Raw genomic sequence first — 14,791 nt, 5'->3', positions numbered from 1 at the left:
TATTTCGCTCAATTTATCATGCTTTTTATATTTGGCATATATATGTATTTACTTTGGAAATTTTACACGATTAAATTCACGCTATTACCGTGATACTATATACAAGAAAATCGATGTTTGAAACTCGTTTAATATATCCTCATTTTATCCCCCGTGCGCGATTACAATTGGCAAATATACAATGCGGAGATCTTTCGTGAGTTGAAAATTTCAATAAAAAAATACCATTTTAAAGGATTTGGATAAATAAATGACAAGTATAACTTTACCAGCTGCATTTCAATTTTAATAGCGAAGTTTTCAAGAACTTATACCAAATATTAAAGCACCAACATAGCTTCTATTTTACCTCCGACGATATCTTATGCACAAACGTCAAGAAGTTATAATTTTATATATATATATAGAGCATATGTTTCACTTAGATTGTTTGGCTTACTGTCTCTATGATTACTGTTGTTGTTGTTGTTGTTATTATTATTATTATTATTATTATCATCATTATCATCATCATCATCATCGTTATATAATTTAAATATTATATAAAAACTACAAAACGGCAAAGGGTCCATTATTATAAATAAAGATTTCTAGATAATAGAAGGAAAAAAAAGGAACAATTTCATTTTCATTATTATTATTATATTTTAGTATAGTACCTATGAAACTTATAAACTAGAGAAGTGTCCTGGCCTCAGTCCGACCTACAGCAATGCTTTACTGTATTCTTTAATTTAGGTCCCATCTTCTTCGTCATTTAAAGGCACTTTTTTGAAAACTCACTACCCGAAAAATCTGTCCATAAACAAACAGATTCCCAAATCGTTATTCCAAATTTGACCAACTCAAACCTGAAAAAATCGTGTACATGAAAGAAAATACGTTACTAGAAAGGTTGAAAAAAAATTTTTAAAAAAAACAAACAAACAATATTATGTTGTGAAATTTCAGTCAGGTTGTAATTGGGACTAATATTTCAGCAAACTTTATTTAACAATGTATTTCGAAGCGTAAAGTAGCGAATCGTTCCTCAAAACTATCGGTAATATCGTATTCTTAAAGTTTGGCGAATAATGAAAATATAATTGTTTATTCAGCATGTCCGTAATTTTGAATAACTAACAACATCGATTGACACAACATATTCGGCAGCGGTGAATCGGGACTTTAAAAAACATTTTCAGATTTGTAACTACAACAGTAACATTACGTCAAAGCACTATGTTAAATATAATATTAATCTTAACGGTCGTAGTTGGTCAATTTTGGAAATAAATGTGATGAGTCTAATTCTGTATACTTGACTAAACGACTGGCGAAAAGAAAGAGATTAAAAAAACAAAAAGTAAAAAAAAAAAAAAAAAAAATAACCAAACGATACAAATTGAATAAAGAAAAAAAAAAAAATTATCTTACTTCTTCACAAACACGATATTAAGTATATATATACAAAAATCTGTAACGGCAATTAATTGACCTGCATCTTTCAGGTATTCGTCATTATTAGGAGCGCTCGCACAATGCATCGATCCACTTCGCTAACCACAGCACAGAACACCCCTTTTTTTTTGTACGCCATTATCGTTTTGGGCTCTGATATATTATTAAAATAATTTTAACCCCCGTTCATCCCCTCCCCCCCCCCCCTTGCCCCTGACCCTCCCCTTCTTCTCATCGTCCTCTTCCTCTTCCCCCTATTCCTTTGAGGGTAAGCTGTGTAACATAGTAATTGAATTGAAGTAGATATTATTATTCTGGATATTTCAAAATTATATACGTAATTTTGTGCCGTGGTGGACAAAAAGTTCTATAATAACGGCTGGGCGTTAAGACGTTAAGAAAAACAGTATGAAGATAACTTTAGATGGTTATACATACATATATGTATATAGATAGGATCGCATGCCGTCTCAATTATTGAAAATTGATTATCTATAAATACATTTAAATAGAGAATTCAGAGAAAATATAAGACAGAAAATAAAAAAAAAAAAATAAAAAAAATTGATTATATCGGTAAAAATATTTTTTTTTTTTGGTGTGTATAGTAAAAATTAGCCTTTGACATATTTATATCAACAATTTAACAATTTTTTTTTTCTTTTTTTCTTCAACAAACATTTGTATAAAGTAAATTTGTTTTCTAATGGGACATTAAACTCATTTCCAGCTGGCACCGAGATACTATATTATTGTTATTGTTATTATTAGTATTATTATTAATATTATTATTAAAGAGGTACAGGTTGCAATATTGCCTCTATACAGCGCAATTTGGGGATGCACGGACTTTCCTTATATTCCTATCTCTTCAACTTTTTTTTTTTTTTTAGTCATAAATACGTAATTATATCTCAGCCATTTCATATTCAGTTCACTAAATGTGGTATTATAATTATCATCATTGTGTGTCGGTATTTCGTACTTTTTTTCCATCAACTGAACCACTATTCTTTATTCATTGGCACTATTGATTTGATTTTCACCAAAGATCGGATATGATATTAGGTTTTCTTTAAATATTTCTTTAGGAAAAAAAAAAAAAAGTTTATATTTCTCCTGGGTATTTCGAATGTTGTGACTAATAGAGAAAAACAAAAACCATTCGACGTTTTTATTTTTTCACTCAAAGTATAGCCTAGTCTTTAAATTGTGAAAAGATAGCCCAGTTGATATGGAAAGCAAATCCTATTATATCATCATAGCCTTTGTACAACTCTTTAAGCAGGAAAAAATTAGCCCTTGTAATAAATAAAATAAATTTATCTGTTCGTAAGTTTGTCAGCAGTTAATTTCTAGTGTCGCAATTGATACAGATAATTGTTTGCGTAACAAATGGATAACAGTGGCGAAAATTTTAATATTTATAGGCGTATGTTATTGGCAACACGACGTAGCAAGAACAGCGCACAAAACGAAAGATATTTTTCCAAATACATTTAGTACGAGCATTGGACATGATTGCCTTGTTACAAAGTACATTTAGTTTATACATAAAAATAGTAAATAGGAAATGCATAATGTCTTCGAAGTGGTCGAGTTACAGTCTCGTACTGTAAGTGTCCAATTTCATTATTTTATACATTATTTATTCATTTATTTATTTTTTTTTTCTGTTTTGAAATTTACTTATCGTTCTAGAATAAAATCGTTAGAATATCTTATCGGCTTAAAGGGGTTCCACCAAAATTAAACGAAGTTGGTACAGTCTGCTGGTGGAAGGCGTATCCTGCAACGAGCAAAGAACGTTTTTATACCATTCGCCAAGTTAGCAAATTAAAATAATTCTGTGCAATAAACTCACCACCACTTTGTTCAATTCTTTTACTTTCCAGGGCTGCTTTACGTTGATCGGCAAGAAGAATTATTTCTTGCAATGCTTTCTGTTGTTCAGATGTCAAGTGACTCGTAAGAGCTTTGTACCAAGGTTGGTCTGAAGCTTCGATGTCTGCAAGCAAATGGTATTCGAATATTCCTTTACTTTTGTTTTTCATTTTTTCCAAAAGCGATTCGTATTCAGAATAGAGTGCGATTAGAATCTGTCATAAATATATGCGCGGCATAAAAATGTTCACCTACAAACGAACACAAAAGGCTTTTTATCGCTTTTTTTTAAAACAATACTTACCTCCAAGTCCAGCAATCAACTCTCTCAATGTAAGGTTATTTGCGTGATACAGTTTGATTTTTTTTTTTTTTTTCACAACAAGGAAGGTGAATTTCATTTTACGGATATATTTTAGGTGATCAACCCATAATCGTTTCAATATGCGACCGAAAAATTGTGGTATTGTCTAGGAATTTTGTTTACGAATGCTCACGTCTAAGAGTAATAAGATTCTCCCTGTTACAAGTAATTATACTGACTTTGCATGATTTCCTTGAAGAAAACATATTCATCTTGATTGGTCTCGTCGGAGTCTAATGGAGTCGTATAGCTCTCCAGAGCAGTTTCCTCATTTGCTTCATACTCAGAATCGTCATCATCGTCATCGTCGGATCTATGATCTCCGTGACCATCTCGTATCGTGCTGGTCATATTGAATCCATGTTGGCCCGACGCCTTACTTACTTTCTCTTGCAAATTCTCAAGATACTGTTGACCACTGTCGTCAATTTCATCTTCGTCCGATGACAATACTTCTAGAAAACATAAATTTTACAGTCACTTGGTTTGTTGATCTTTTTATAAACCTTGAACCGCGCAGTGAGATTTTCCTTCTCATTATCGTAACACTCGTAGATGATCGGGGTTTTTTACCTTCTTCTAAATCACTTTCTTCCTCGTCATTATCGTCGTCGTCGCATTCAGCAGCCTTTGCCGCATAGGCTCGTTTGAGTCCGTCGAACAAAAGAATTAGCGAAGGAATAATTTGTTGAGCGCATTCGTTGACTGCAGCCGGTCTTGCGGGCCCCATACTAATCAAAGTGCACATTCCCAAAACGCAAAGTTTTCGATCGTGCAGACTGAAATACAGAGATTAATAAAAACTGAACATTCCTCTCCCGATTTTGCAAGTGAGAGACCAAAGAAATACAGTCAGACGGTGTGTGGACGATTCTACATACCCCAGAAAACAATCGGTATCGTGTATCCATTGCTTAATGAAATGTGATGCTATTGGTTGTGTAGATTGTCCAATAGTGCTTTGAAGTCTGTCCATAACTTCGATGCACAGAGCCGGATTGTAATAAAGCGCGGCAATAACTACCTGAAGGCACATTGTGCGCAGCTCTGACGTCTTCACTTCTCTCGTCAAACGTTCCAAAACCAATTGTATCAATGATGGTATACACTGTGAAATAAGGTGTGTCAAATGATGCTGCGCAAGCTAATGAAAACATGAAAAGTGCATACTTGTACAGACAGATGTCTTAGAGAAATTATAGAATGGAAGAATTAATTTTTTATCGATGAGACGTCGACTGATGACAAGATTTTTTTTTAAAGTGTAAATGGGAACACGCACCTGATCGATGTGACCTTTGCATTGCAAAATAATAACTTCCAACAGCTTAGCAGCATGGCATTCAGGATCCTCGCCAGCATCGCCAGTTAAAATCTATAAAAAAGTAATATTACAACTTCTGTATAATTTACATGCTACTTGACATCGTTGGTCATGTTATAAGTCCAAACGGGACAGACAAAAACTTTGTTATACCGATTGCTGTGAAACTTAGCAGTGTTATTCACAGGATTCAACTTCGTTAAGACTTTTTGCAAAGCCAACAAAGTGGCTGTGGAAAATTTTACAACAATAGGAATCACGTAGTTGTCGTCCGTTCACCTTTTACGATATTAAATACATACAGCTTTACACATGTTGAACATGGCTAATATGTGATTTTCATTTGAAAGAAAGGCTGGTGTGTCTACGGTGATATAATTATGAAGTGTCGGCATCATGTCTGTGAAGTAATCAAAACCGTCCTTTTGGAACAGCTGATAGATGAGTTCAAGAACTTTCCACATATCCTCCGAAATAGTCTTTCCGGTCAAGTCATAAACCAACGACAAGGCTTCTTCGTAAAACTCTGTGAACGACAATCGAAATTCATAAGTGATTCAAACATTTACATCCAAATTACCGTCAGATAACAAGTGTTGTTTATATGACGCAGAGGGAGTTTATAAAAGAACTCTCTTTCAAATTCACTAAATATCGTCTTTTAGATTACCCACCCATAACACTCTGTCCGAAAATATGAGCCACTACTTGTAGTACAGTCGGTTGTAACTGAACCATTATAGTCGGTTGGTCCTCCATAACGGTGAGCAGTGTTTCAATCGTATTTAGAAGACCCATTGCTGTTATAGCCTTTTCATCACTGCCCTCATCAGTCTCCAGTACTTGACTGAAAGTCGTAGCCTAGAAGAAAATCAATCCAAGCAACATTAACACAGCTGAACCGATTTTCAAGCAGACGAAATTTGATTCACTCACCAAATGCTGACAGATTTCAACGGCGATAGGCATTAGCTGTTCCGTATATGTGTAAACTATCTTTTGCATCACGCTGGTCAGATCGTCGTTTTCAGTTTCCCTAATAATTGTTAGAAGTTCTAACGTAATTTGCTTTATCAACGGTTCGATGTACTTCTGCGCTTTATCCTGTGCAGAAAGCAGCATCTGCAGAGCGATTGCAGCCTCAACTTTGACCGGCAAGTCACGATCATGCAGAAGCGCATTTGTCGTCAATCTAATAGCTTCTACCAGAATTGCTTCCTGCTTGAACTTGATCTCAGAGAAGTGATGAAGGAACCAACAGGCCTGCAAACAAAAATTTCATTATCAGCGTTGAAACAATGAAAAATATTCAGCCAGTTGTCTGTAAAGCTAACCACTTGGCGAAGTTCGATTTTTAATCTATCGAAATCCATGTGAACAAAGTATGAAATACACAGTCCAATTCATATTTGATAAAATAATCTTACCCTTGCTCTCATGTGACCGTGCGGACTCGCAAATTCTGGGAACACATACTGCATCAATAATTTGTCCATTTCTTCTTTGAATATTTTCTTCTTCAACAACACTTCCGCCAAAGTTCCAGCCTGAAATTTAACGTTCATAAATAATTTTCCATGTAATCTGACAATCTGAATATGAAGTTTTATTACTAAGCTATTTATCGCAGCTCTTTATTTTCCGTACCATATGAAGGGCTCCATCTTTTTGTCTAGGCTCAGCGATGGGACTGGTTAAAACTTCCATAATAAATTGCATGGTTTTCGGTAACATATTTTTCCGCTTTTTACACGCGGAGTGTAACAACGTTTGCGCAGCAGTTACAGGTGAAACAAAATCCTCAAAAATGTCTGCGAATAAAAAAGGATCAAATGAGAACCGAAGAACAATTTTTTTTTTTTTAATCCGAAAACAACAGATTTACTCACCGAATTTAACTCGAATGTATTCGTGAGGATCAGTCTTCCAGAGTTCTTCGTCTGCCGGAGAATGTGACAAAATTGGAAACAGCACGTCACGGATAATCTCAAACATGTGCGGCTTCAAGAATTTCCACGAATATGCATGGCTCACTCTGCATGATCGGTGAATATGTCGACCAATTGTAACAATAAACAAAAAAAAAAAAACCACAAATGTTGAGGTGAATAATGGTTTTATAGCAAAAAGGGAGCGTAAAGTGTTTGGTATCAAAGAGTGTCAACTGACCCCTGATTTATGTAGTTTATCGACTGCTGCAAGACTCTGGGACAAACCCAAATCTTTCTTCGATACTGATCCAAGATTTTCAGCAGAACTTCCAAAATACCTGCACTGAAGGTCTGCAAATACCATTCAGAAAATTCTTTATATTCTACGGTTACATTTCCTGGGCTGCCATATCTGTCGAACAGAGAAAAAGAACACGCCATTAACGGTATGTTTCACAAGGTTTATCTGGTTACTTAAATTACAACGCACCTTTCAAACATCCTGTGAAGTATGTGCAGTGCCCATTTTTTACATTTCCACCACGGCAACTCTGCACGTTCGTCATCAAATAATTCTAGATGCTTGTCTTCTAGGGGAACGGGTCTATCGGCGACCTGACGGACAACGTCCATCCATTGTGAGAATACTTCTTTCGAAATAAGATCCAGTGGAAGTGAATACTGTAAGGACAGGTAATATATCCGGTGAATTCAGGATTAAAGAAAAACACCCTGATTCTCTTGAAAAAAGTGGTAATAATATCGCATCGATTAGCAAATAGCATAACTGAAATATGTAATCACCTGTGTGAGTGCAAAATATATTTTGAGTATTTGTTTCTGCAAAAGAACCGATTGTTCCGAGGGATCGGGTAATAGTCGTAATATCAGTTGGTAAACCATAGGAAATAAAAGGTTCATTGCTTCGTTAAGGGGACCCCTTTCTTCTGCCTTTTTATATCTGTAAAGAATAAGAACTCGTTTAATCGGCGTGCGTTGTTTGAGTAATATGTAACATAATGTATCAAAGTATTCGTTACAAAGATAAATTCTGAGTCATGTTAATGGTCAGGTAAAGAACGAAAATACACGAATAAAGTCAACCGTACAATAAATTGGAGTAACTCACTCGAAATTCTTTACGAGCTGGTAAAGTGCGAGAAGTACTCCGGGCCAACACGAGGCATCTGGATTTTGAAGATATATCGTAATCTTGTCAACGATTTGTGTCCATCGTCCGGGAAAGTCATGTTTCACTATATTGCTTATGCAGACAGCTAATTGAATTCTGTATTAAAAGAGATGATACTTTGTGTGATGAATTGATGACGATGAGAGAGAAAAGGGCTTAGTTAAAAGGTGCAATGCGATAAATGATTCAACTAGCCTTATCAGCTCTGGCGCGTGCACCACAGCGTCTACTACGGCATCTCGAATCATTCCACGATCTTGTTCGTGTATACTGAATGGCACGGGAGCTCCAACTTCAACCTCACGTTCAGCCCAATTTGTTGTAATTAAATTTTTCAAATATATAACACCTATAAAACCAAATGGTTTTTCAAAACTTAAAAGTTCTTAAAGTTCGAGTGTAGTTCGGGTTTACGGAGCTTATAAAATTTAAGATTCAAAATTCACTGAAGCTTTCAAGAACCAACATAAACAGTGACTCAAAGTATTATACAGTCGGATTAAAAGTTCCTTGAGATTAATAAAATAAATACACAGTAACATGGATATATGGTGGTTTAGTAACACGGTTCGGTCGTTGGCCTCTTACAATTTGCTCTGTAAAGAAATTTGAACGAAATAATGTAAAATAGAAAAAGGAAGGCACAAAATGTGTGCATAATTGGACTATTTTTCCACCTTGTCTATATGTATTTAATCACCTAAAAGTGCTCATATTTCACGTACAGATGTGATGTTGTTTGTAATGAAATCCATTGCCACGGATACTTCAAGCAGATATGCCAAATAACAAGATATTTGCATCATAAATAAGTATATAAATAATTCTACATGTACATTACAAGGTTTGACATGTTTTCAATATATCCAGCTATGTTGTAAATTGAAGAGATAAACGGTTTTTGTGGTATTTTCGGAACTGTTATTCCAGTCAAACTAAAATTATCTAGCAAAGTATGAATCCTCTAAACTCAATTTCAGCAACAACCAGTAAAATTTTGAAGTAAACAAGAAATGCTTTTGTAATCAATGTAAACATGTTCTTGCTGAATTAGGCACACTTAAGTAGAATTTTACTTTTTGTTTTTTAAATATATCATGATCATGTGTAGTTCAACTAATGGTGAATCAATGAATATGGTTCAAGGTTTACGATTTGAACTTTACAGCTTCAAGTATGGCGCTCAATTCTCAAATATGACTGTTTTACATTACAGTAAGAAAGTGAATAACAGTTTACAGAAATCAATGTTCAACTTCAGAGCTTGTAAATATTTGAATCAATGCCAGTGACGAAATGGAGTTACAAAAGAATTAGCTAAAATTAAATTCATGATCTGTTCTTGGCCAAAACTATATTCTTATTGGAATTTCTTCGACATAGTTGAAAAAATATCATCCAGCTTTGTGCAGACAGATTCAGAAATTAAATCCCTTCAATTCCCAAGTATTCTACTATTGAATTGTATTTTGTTATTCTTTCGTGGTACGTGATAAGTCATTGGAGAATCATTACGAATAAAAACTCGAAAATGACTGACCGAAAAAAATACATTTTCCCTATGTTTGAGCATGATTTTTTAACTTTCTTTTCAACTTTGCCATACCCAAAAGAATCCCTGATCGTTATCACTTTCTCAATTTTGTCGCCATATTGGGCGAGCAGTACAATTTTTCAAAAAAGTGAATATTGCGATTCAGAAAAACTTATTATTGAAACTGGGGATTTGTCATTACGCTTACCAGCCTGTCTGACTGGCATGTCGACTTCGGCAGACATGACGACTTGAAGAAGGCTCGGAGCGAATCCAATGATTTTATGGATCTGAAATTAGAATAGTTGCGTTGAAAAATACGGACTGTGTAAAAAGTATGGAATTACCAATGCGTGGAATGAAAACGATCATCGTTCCAATTTTCTCGCGTTTTTTCAATCGTGCAAAAATCATTTACTTCCTCTGCAAAGCAGAAATGGATCGGGCATCGAGAAGTTTGCAGACAAAGCGAAACATGTGCTCGTAAGTAACAGAGAGGGTATTATTATCGTTAGATTTCGCGCATGCCAATTCGGTGCCAGACGTGACATGGCATTAAGGGATAAAAAACTGAATTTGAGCCAATTTTCGAAGATCCGGCGTATGATAGTTTCCTAGGTTTGGAAGGGAAAGGGCAGAAGGTGGTTGCGGTGGTGATAGGAGCTCGGATAAAAGCCGCGAGGCAGGCACGCAAGGAGCAAAGCCACATGTCCGCGCGGCTGTCTAGTCTACCGGGATTTTGTACCACGAGCATATTTCATACCTGGGCGAGCTGTTCTTCGGCCTGTTTCTGCTGGGCCGGGTCTATGGTGGCGCGCAGCAATTCTGTCAATTTTCTCGGATCCATTATGCCGAACGGATTTCAAGCTGCGGTTACTACAAAATTTATCTTCAATAACACACGTGAATTTTCCTGTTAAATGCCTGGCGAATGTGACCCGGCGCATTCACCTCACTGCTCCCCTGGTCACGTGATACATCAACAATATGGCCGCGAACTGTGGCGCTCTCTGTGAACCCTCTACTCGTTTCGAGAAAGAAACGAAACCTCGTCGATATTCGAAATTCGAATCTGCCGTATTATTGCAGAAGATTCTAGGCAGTCGACAGCCTCTCCGCCTTCGAGGTGGAACTTAATCTCTTGTTTTTTGACGAATACTCCGCGGTACAATATTAGGATTTCGAATATGGGCTAATCTTTGACTGGCGCTTCAACTCGGATACTGGACAAACGGTCATAACAACACCAGACTCGTTATTGGTTGATCGACTTGGCTTTTGTCCAACGGTTTCTTGCCGCCCTTCACCTTGCCTTAATTCGTTTATTTATAAGCGTGGATATCGTTCCATCCGCACGTTTTGGTGTCATTGTGACGTCATTGTCGGAGTACCGAATTTTTATAGCCTCGAAAGCTTGATCGAGAGATAAAACTGTTTCATAATACTCCTCGTAAAGATTACTTTGATGCTTCCGACTATTTTACGTCAATAAAATATTGCAAAAACAATATTCATCTACCTGAATGTTGTATATCTTTCTCTGAGAATATTTCAAAATTTAATTTTTCCGCTAGATGGCGGTTATCGTTGGTTGGATTCCCGTTATTATGTTATTGTTGAGTTAGGCAGCGGAAAAAAATTTTCGTTCAATATCACTGATAGTTGAAAAACGATTTGATGTTTCTTGTATGAAAATCTTAAAATTACCTTTATAAGTGAAGGTGCACGTTCCTTCCTATAAAAGATCTGATGATATGATATACAGACGTTCGATATTAAAACGTCATGACTGTACATACTTCAAAATTCAAAATCTGCAGGAAGCAAATGATTTACAGCGGCATATGATTCAATATGCCTAATGTATGAAATGCTGCGGAAGGACACAAATATTTCAAAAAATTATTGCATTACAATAGTATTTGATTCTATAACTGTCTACTTCTCTATGAGAAAACAATTATTGCATTATTTTGCAAATTACAATAAACGTCACGTGTGTTCTATCTGTATATAATATGCATTATTGAATGTTACCCTTATTTCTATACCTGCAGCTATGCGATTCCCTTTAGCAGAAAAAATATCCGTAATGCAAAACTCCTACTGTCCGATTTTTAATTTATCACCCGATGTTAATTGTTCGACGCGGAGACTGCTGTGCGTATTTTATTTGATAATACTGACATTTTCCTGGTCATGGAAAATAGAACGGTGAAAAATTATATGAAGCTACAATATATATGATTATATGAGTCAGAAATATATATTAAAATGTATAAATGATCTAGTCTCATAAACGTATTCATGAGTGATCATATCTGAATAAAAATTGCATTTGTCAAAGTTTCAAACTTGTACAAAAAATTTGGAAAGAATTGAGAATATTTAGTTATATCTTCTAATACGCAAGTAGTACAACAAATGAAGCATACCTATAGATAAACGCACCGATTCAATTGACCAGATTTCAGAGGAAATGGATTTCAAATATGAATATAAGGCATGCGTATATGTGTGTGTCTACACGCACACAACATTGTTACTGGTACGCGTACCTTATCTATCGGAGATGTATTTTTGTTCATATCAGTAACTAGCCAATATCTATCTACCTATCTCATACATACAAGCATGTGTATGATTATCTATCAACCAGGCTGTGTTTGTCTACACATCTTCCCATCTGTCCATATCAGTAGCGCGTTATGTGTGGAAGGATTTCACAGTGCTCCAAATCCTCAATTACTGTTAAGGCACAGTGAATCAGTTTGAGCGTAAAAATTATCATAAATACAATTGCCGTAAAATTTTGACGTTCCTTAAATTAACGTCTTTCTGTAAATTTGAGATTAATCAAGAATATAATGTGAGATTAACAGCAACTATATATTGCAATAACATTGATCTCTACAGATGTAAACACAAACAATGTTTGCCAGATATATTAATTATAAATCATCTATTACCGAGTTTTAAATTTTTCTCAAAGATTGTACAACTTTCATTGTGTCAACTTTTGTTACTGCCGGTAGAAGGTGTAAAATTGGAATGATATGGAACGGCGAAATATGGTGCGCTGCCGATGTGATTGATTTATGAACTAGATCCGTTAGCTGAGATACTTATGTATCAATTACTGTTATATAATAATACTTGGAATTATAACCACTTCATCATTTTACGCAGATAAGGTGAAGTGCAGAACATCACAAGATCTATCATATGATTGACACAATATCTATATAAAGCAGTTTCATAAAATTTACAGGAGAGAGCATCGAGTACAAAATTTAAGAATAATATATTTCAGATTTTCTAGACGTAAAATGACAATCAAAATGTGCAAAGCTATGTCACTGAATTCACGAGTCTAAGTAAACCATCGTTGTTACCTGCGTGATTAAAAGAAGGTCTGAAGAGAACAATGCACATCGGTACTATTATATTAATAGTTCTGAATCTAACCGTTTATTCATTAGCTGTAATTCATCAAGAACCTGTTTTCCCCAGTGAGTTTACGAAAAGCTTTTACTAATGTGGCATACCAATAGCTGATAATTAAGCTTATTCCTCAACATCATACGTCATTTCAAGAAATACAAAGTTTAGTTCCGACAATTAGCTATTTTTATAGCCAATGATAAATATGCAGTTTGGCAATTTCAGTCTGGCCATTACTGACGTACTGGTCCGACGCAGAGGGTCACAAAGAACTGGAGGTGTTGGGCACTGAGACTGGGAAAATTATAAACATCAACAATAATAATGCAAAAGGTGGAATCGTCCGAGTTTGGGCTGGAAAAACTCTCAATCTGAGATGTCATCCGATGTCCCATCATTCTGGACATCGTCAATATCAGTGGCACTTTTTGGTAAATTAATAATAATCTGTGATTACTGAATTGTCTGTTCAGGCGGTTTGTTTATTCATTACCACAAATAGACTGTATGTACCGTGGTCGTTTGTACAGCCATGTGGTCCAGGCTATAATCAGCAATCGTGCAAGATTCTGAGAAGCAGTTTAACCATCGACACAGAGTGGCAAGTCGTGCAGAGTCAAAGCCAGCTTGATGAATTAATTTTAAAGACAACGGCGGAAGAGGATAGCGGCTTGTACAAATGTAGCACTATTCGAAACGACGGTACTTTTAAGGTACTGAGGATGTTTCAGTTGGAAATAATAGGTAAGAGAAATTCCCACTGCGATAGTTTGAGGTTTGGACTTTGCTAACATCCCATTTTTCAAAATTTATTTCAAAGATGGAACAGTTCACGCGCCAAATATCATAGAAGGACCGTGGAACGTGAGCGTCGCTTATTACGGCAGAGATCAGAAAATATCTCTTCAATGCAGAGTAACGTCTAGTGTACAACCGAACATCGTATGGTTCAGAAAACTCAACAGTGCACCAAGCAAAAGAGGAGAAGATGTGATAATCTACAGAGACGCCGGGTGGAAAATGTTACCCAGCAATCAGATACATCTTGGTAATCAAATATACTTATCCAAGCTCAGTTTTGACCAGCTCAGTTTGGACGATTCCGGGTATTACGCATGTATTGCAATCAATTACAAAGGTTGGACAATGCAAGAGGCTCAGTTGAAAGTCTATTTGCCTTTCAGCTCGAGTTCCCTTAACAACACAGGAAAAGTTGAGCAGTGGGTGGGATTCAAATTTTCCAGTCTTTTTTTAATACCTGCCTGTTTAGCGTTAGTACCTGCGTCTGCATGGCTTTGCTATCTATATCACAAACCCCGGAACAAACAAAATGTACCGTTTGTAAATTGACTTTCTGTGATCAGGCTTAGGATATTCTTAATTTAGAAGATTGAAAGCTAACATGTTCCAAGCTCTCTTCATTAGAGAAGCGATTTTCAATGACCAATTTGTGAAGTTAAAAAAAAAACTGGACTCTGACGATAACTTTGCAAGTGATGACAAATTCCCATGATTTTGTTGCAACATATGTATACGATACTTTAATGCATGGTGAGAATTTCACTTAACAGTGAATATACCAGGTGAGAATGTACATAGAAAAATATTAGATAGTTTATTTACTATTTTTTTAAGAATGTAGCCGAGTTATCTTTTTTCATTACTCATTAAGTACTGT

General features: G+C 35.6%; 2 protein-coding genes across 5 annotated transcripts; one reads left to right on the top strand and one right to left on the bottom strand.

The window, feature by feature from the left end:
- Positions 1 to 2,250: 2,250 nt before the first annotated feature.
- On the bottom strand, positions 2,251 to 10,911 carry LOC124308752 (importin-7). Its single transcript, XM_046771766.1, has 19 exons — positions 10,433 to 10,911; positions 9,878 to 9,959; positions 8,331 to 8,484; positions 8,073 to 8,231; positions 7,748 to 7,904; positions 7,434 to 7,624; positions 7,182 to 7,355; positions 6,902 to 7,047; positions 6,660 to 6,823; positions 6,440 to 6,559; positions 5,949 to 6,275; positions 5,687 to 5,873; positions 5,315 to 5,538; positions 4,971 to 5,063; positions 4,570 to 4,796; positions 4,262 to 4,467; positions 3,868 to 4,143; positions 3,305 to 3,448; positions 2,251 to 3,229 (listed from the first exon to the last, which is right to left on the bottom strand). Exons 1-19 carry the CDS (start codon positions 10,514 to 10,516, stop codon positions 3,162 to 3,164), a joined length of 3,183 nt encoding a protein of 1,060 aa, XP_046627722.1. The 5' UTR covers positions 10,517 to 10,911; the 3' UTR covers positions 2,251 to 3,161.
- A 1,446-nt stretch (positions 10,912 to 12,357) lies between these two features.
- LOC124309617 (fibroblast growth factor receptor-like 1) lies at positions 12,358 to 14,703 on the top strand. Of its 4 annotated transcripts, none has more exons than XM_046773429.1 (5): positions 12,358 to 12,863; positions 12,983 to 13,106; positions 13,339 to 13,544; positions 13,644 to 13,857; positions 13,934 to 14,703. In XM_046773429.1, exons 2-5 carry the CDS (start codon positions 13,097 to 13,099, stop codon positions 14,461 to 14,463), a joined length of 960 nt encoding a protein of 319 aa, XP_046629385.1. In that variant the 5' UTR covers positions 12,358 to 12,863; positions 12,983 to 13,096; the 3' UTR covers positions 14,464 to 14,703. The 4 variants fall into 4 exon arrangements, with proteins under 4 accessions (XP_046629385.1, XP_046629382.1, XP_046629384.1 ...); XM_046773426.1 differs by having other exon boundaries at positions 12,359 to 12,863; positions 12,983 to 13,181; XM_046773428.1 differs by having other exon boundaries at positions 12,359 to 12,863; positions 12,941 to 13,181.
- Positions 14,704 to 14,791: the final 88 nt, after the last annotated feature.

Source organism: Neodiprion virginianus, chromosome 7 (genome assembly GCF_021901495.1).
Source record: "Neodiprion virginianus isolate iyNeoVirg1 chromosome 7, iyNeoVirg1.1, whole genome shotgun sequence".
Classification (NCBI taxonomy): Eukaryota; Metazoa; Arthropoda; class Insecta; order Hymenoptera; family Diprionidae; genus Neodiprion; species Neodiprion virginianus.
Note: the sequence above shows the minus strand (reverse complement) of the source record. Positions and strands in the feature narration are given on the sequence as shown.

What these genes read in the sequence shown, in the direction of transcription:
- LOC124309617 (XM_046773426.1), top strand. Translation starts at nt 13,097, where the DNA reads ATGCACATCGGTACTATTATATTAATAGTTCTGAATCTAACCGTTTAT. An exon ending in TCAAGAACCTGTTTTCCCCA is followed by an intron (nt 13,182 to 13,338) that starts GTGAGTTTACGA and finishes TGGCAATTTCAG; the next exon opens with TCTGGCCATTACTGACGTAC. An exon ending in GTTTCAGTTGGAAATAATAG is followed by an intron (nt 13,858 to 13,933) that starts GTAAGAGAAATT and finishes TTTATTTCAAAG; the next exon opens with ATGGAACAGTTCACGCGCCA.
- LOC124308752 (XM_046771766.1), bottom strand. Translation starts at nt 10,516, where the DNA reads ATGGATCCGAGAAAATTGACAGAATTGCTGCGCGCCACCATAGACCCG. An exon ending in CACGCGCCAGAGCTGATAAG is followed by an intron (nt 8,232 to 8,330) that starts GCTAGTTGAATC and finishes CTTTTAATACAG; the next exon opens with AATTCAATTAGCTGTCTGCA. An exon ending in ATACATTCGAGTTAAATTCG is followed by an intron (nt 6,824 to 6,901) that starts GTGAGTAAATCT and finishes TTTTATTCGCAG; the next exon opens with ACATTTTTGAGGATTTTGTT.